Consider the following 4,636-nt stretch of genomic DNA (forward strand, 5'->3'; position numbering starts at 1 on the left):
CACATGTCCAGTAAACCTAGATAAAACTAGAACATGTCCAAAATAAACAGGTATGCCACCTGCCAGGTGTGATGAACAAACAACAAACGCATAGTATAATTTCATTGCTGTTCAAGCTCTAGGTTGCTTTCCGATTTGTGATGTGTCATCGCCTATACTCCTAAGCAGCAATTGTGTACTATTCTCCTTAGTCTAGACTGTGTTCCGAATTTTTATTAGCAAAAAGATAAATATTTTGGCACATATGGCGTTTCATACGTATAATACAATTATTGAAACGCTGAATGGTGGACTAACATTAAATAATAGACTTTACATTAACATAAATCCATACAAAGACAATGAATAATATAACTCTTTCATTTATTCATATCTGTTACTCATTCAACATTCTAGGTAAAGGTTTGTATTGAATTAATAGTTAATTGGTGACACACTTCAAACACGTTATTACTTAGCCTAGTCCTGAATTACAGTCCTGAATTACAATACTAAATTACAATTTGAAACAAGAGATGTAAACAGTATTGCCATTACAATGTTATTTTAACTGCTAAGAGTGGTTCCTTTAACAACATGGATGCTTCATATTTCAAATAGTTTACCAGACCAATAAGAAGTCTTAATTGGCACTATCTCTTGCTGACAATGGATGCATATCTTGCCTATGCCTTCTGCTCCCAGATTGGCTTGTGTGGCCAGTATGGATATTTCTTTATATAATCAACACTCTCTGGGAAATATTCTACAAATTCTTCTTTTGTCATCTCTTCAAATGGGATCATGTTGTTCAGCTTTGCTATCTGTATAAAGAAAAAAACAAAATGGAAACAATATTTATTAATAATATTAATATGCATGCTGTAAACTCACAGATCACGATGTATGGTAATACTTTCATTTGCACTATATATCACTTCTATAATAGGTATGTTTTTTTTAGACTCTGTACCATAAATCTTCTAATTGTAACCATGGGTTATTATTCTTTGATTGTTTTTTTTTGGTGGGTTACTATTAGAGATTTACGCTATATCTTGGTTTATACAGCAAGATTGTACATTAGTAATACCAAACAGCATTACATTACACTTGATGTTTCTTACCTCTTGTTCATATTTTGCAACTCGCTTGTCAGACTCAACTTTGAAATCTGATGCTTGTTTGTCCTGTAGGTAAACAATCAAATAAATTAAAATTAATTATTAATTAAAACGGTATAATCACATTCATACATGTTCTTCAAGCACTTCAGTTGCCGACACAAGTTTGAACATTTTTCAACTACCCTTCTTGAAAATCTTAAGCTCTGTCTACACTATCAAACTTTATGTCATGTGCCCATATATGGACACGATGACATCATATAACTACCATATTTGTTGGGCATATTTTTTTTGTCAAACTAGCTTGATAGTGTAAACAGATCTTTATAGAAAGTAAGGCATATCAGTGGTAGATAAGAGCAAAATTGCTTTTAAATGTATCAGTGTCTCTACTAGGACTGGAATAATTTGCATAAAACAAAACATGTAGTAGTAGGCAGTACTATTGCTGATGATTACTGTATATAATAAAATTATTGTCATAGTTATTACCATTTGCTTTTCCTGGTCAGCAATCATAGGGGTAACAGACTCTGTTGGATATGGTACCTTGAAGCTTTCAAACTAATAATTAAAGGTAAAACAGAATAGTTATTAGTTAAAAACATTGATAATTGACAACTACGTTTGATTGTGCATTCTGATGATAAAAAAAATATATAGGAATTATATAGATAGATGATAAATATATACCTGCTTTTGGAACTTGTCAACTAGTCCTGCAACAGGAACTTTGTTTTTGTAAAAGGCCCAGTCAATTGCTGGTGGCTTTTCTGGTGTCATCATAAATCTACATTAAAATAAAATAGGCCTACTAATTAAAATGTATGAAAAATGAATACATAAAAAAATACTGTACTTTGGAAGCTTTCAAACTAATAATTAAAGAAAGGTAAAAACAGAATAAATAATAGTTATTAGTTTAGGCCTAGTTAAAACATTGATTATTTAAAACTATGTTATTGATAATACTGTACTAATAATAGTCTAATACTAGTGAATTCTGATGATAATAAAAATATACACCACTTTATTAAAAATTGAGGTGGCGTTGCAGGTGAGTTAATTAAAATTTATTTAAAATGAATACAGGAAAGAAATAATGCTAAAAAGGCATGATGTCCGTGTGGCTGGAACCAGACCACAGCGCATATCCTAGGCCCAGCTACAGAGCTGGGCCCTAGTGCTCAGTCATGCGTTCAGCAGGCATGTGTGTGTCCTGTGCGGTCTTGTGTGTAGGAGCACTACTCTATTAACTACTTACTAGGCCTAGCCTAGCAGCTAGCTACCTGGTCGAAACTTACTTCGCCTTTATAGCATCTGATTTTCCTTTTAAAGCATTGAATTGTACTTTTTGATTAGGTGGAACTCTTTCCGCAAAAGCTGCCCAATCCACAGCTTTCTGGGCTACTCTTTTCGCCGCCATAACTACGTTTATCTTAATTAATTAGGCCTGGATAAATAGAAATATTCTTACACACCGGGCGAAATTCAAGATGGCGGCTGTTCGTAGAAAAATACCATCCAGGGGGCTCACTTTTTTAATGAAATACTGGATTATGAAATACAAAATAAAATGGGATTTTTTAATACTTTTATTAATCGAATAATACATTTTATTTATTTTTTTAAATATTCAATTCAACATAATATCTTACCTTAGTGATATAAGGAGGCTTTATAGAATGTATACCATTATATATTATAAACCTTATCCTCATCTTTATCCAGGCCTGTTTTATGCAATATCTTCAATTTTAGTACTTCACAATTTTCAATCAATTTAATCAGATTGATCGTCGTTGGAATAATATCAATGGTATCAATAACGCATAATAATATACTTTCAAAATCATTGCTTGATTTAATTAAACGACGAGACCCAGGTAGGCCTATTAAGTGGCCTCAATACTATCGGTATTTATTGTGTGTTAAAGCATGGAGTAATGGTTACAGTTAATCGCGATTTGAATGATTGTATTATAATTTTAACAAGCTATTCCATAATGTATTAATACCAACGTGAAAACGCGTAATTAAAAAAATGTGAACAATCAGTATTGAAATTGTGTGTTTATTATTAGGCTATGTAGACCTATTATATTTACCAAGCATTTTACAATTTTTACTTTTCTTTTGTTCAACAGAACAATATTCCTTACACACATTAAATGATACTTTCAAATTGGCAATTCCATTTTCAAAGATATAATAAATAATATTTACCGAGAGTACGCTGCATGTTATGAGCATTAAATAATACTGCTTAATACAACCTATCGTCTTACATATACATAAATGTAAGTACCTTTATCGATAATAATAATATAAACAAAGAATTTCAATGGAATATTGATTGAACCATAATGTTATGAGTATGAATATTAATTTAAATTTAGTCAAATTGTATTATCGCAATATCAATTTTTACTTGATACAATATTTGTGTATTCCCATATCAGGGCCCGGTGCATGCATTTATTAAATTTATGTTACAAACGGCGCAGATGGGGCAGATAAAAAGTGGATTAAGCCGCTACTCTGCAAGAAGCGAGCATGGGTGATGGGGTCAGAGGGCCACCAGATGGTGGGGGAAGCCCTGCTCTCTCTTAGCAATTAGGTCTCTTCATTTGATTTACGAGCACATTTCAAGTGTCCCGATTTCGGCGGGAATGTACCGCGCTTTTCTTGATGTTGTTTTCCGTTCGCAACCCTGAATGGGCGTTTCATTTTTTATTTAAAAAAAAAATCAGCAAACTAAATTAAGATTTCATGTGAAAAAAAATCTTCAGCTTACGTCATCACCGTTTGGATGTCACAACTTTACATGGACGATGCATGATGCGTGTATTTTAAGGGGAAATTCCCGGGCTTCAGCGAAAACACGTACATCCGATGTCAGAGACAGCAGTTTGACAGTATGATTAATAGTATGCCTATTGGTATGGTCGCCTATGCGGTAACTAAATTCGTCTTTATTGTGTATGTTGGGAAGAAGAATACAATCTCCCCAACAGACACCTAGTGGTAAATATGGTATATATATTAAAACAAAACCTCAGTGGGTCTGAGGTCTTGCCTGGCACCTCCAAACCTGTCACTTCAAATTCATCAAAAACACATTTATAATTTAACTGGTAATGTTTTCAGAGAATGAAAAAAAAGTACACCGGGGCAGACTGCACCGGGGGTTTCCCTTTTATTGCGCATAATCGTGTGCAACCAAAAGGTATAAGAATTAAAACGGTACAATGAGAAATCTTAAAAAAATTACCGTCTCTAGATGGCTGGAAATTGCACTCATAATCGCAAATAGGCCTATACAATTTCTGGGGTTTTCCGTCAAAAATACCTCCATGATTATATGAATATAATATTATTATATTAATTTTTTTTTAAATAGAGAGGTTTGGTTTTCACCTTTCGACACCAATATCATGTAGGCCTACAACCAAACTCACCACCACACACACTCTTGCGATCGACTCAAGGTCGTGTGCACATGCGCACTCGCGCACTCTAAAGGTTCT

General features: G+C 33.4%; 1 protein-coding gene across 1 annotated transcript; it reads right to left on the reverse strand.

Moving 5' to 3' along the window:
* Positions 1–346: 346 nt before the first annotated feature.
* On the reverse strand, positions 347–2,610 carry LOC144841161 (ATP synthase peripheral stalk subunit d, mitochondrial-like). The gene is made up of 5 exons (XM_078697383.1): positions 2,411–2,610; positions 1,800–1,896; positions 1,599–1,670; positions 1,107–1,169; positions 347–803 (listed from the first exon to the last, which is right to left on the reverse strand). Exons 1-5 carry the CDS (start codon positions 2,530–2,532, stop codon positions 666–668), a joined length of 492 nt encoding a protein of 163 aa, XP_078553509.1. The 5' UTR covers positions 2,533–2,610; the 3' UTR covers positions 347–665.
* Positions 2,611–4,636: the final 2,026 nt, after the last annotated feature.

The sequence above is a fragment of the Antedon bifida genome, chromosome 4, assembly GCF_963402885.1.
Source record: "Antedon bifida chromosome 4, ecAntBifi1.1, whole genome shotgun sequence".
Classification (NCBI taxonomy): domain Eukaryota; kingdom Metazoa; phylum Echinodermata; class Crinoidea; order Comatulida; family Antedonidae; genus Antedon; species Antedon bifida.

Excerpts from the sequence above, each read along its gene's own strand:
- LOC144841161 (XM_078697383.1), bottom strand. The coding sequence starts at position 2,532 with ATGGCGGCGAAAAGAGTAGCCCAGAAAGCTGTGGATTGGGCAGCTTTT. Across the intron at positions 1,671-1,799 it reads TTGACAAGTTCCAAAAGCAG|TTTGAAAGCTTCAAGGTACC; the intron begins GTATATATTTAT and ends TTTAATTATTAG. Across the intron at positions 804-1,106 it reads TTGCAAAATATGAACAAGAG|ATAGCAAAGCTGAACAACAT; the intron begins GTAAGAAACATC and ends TTCTTTATACAG.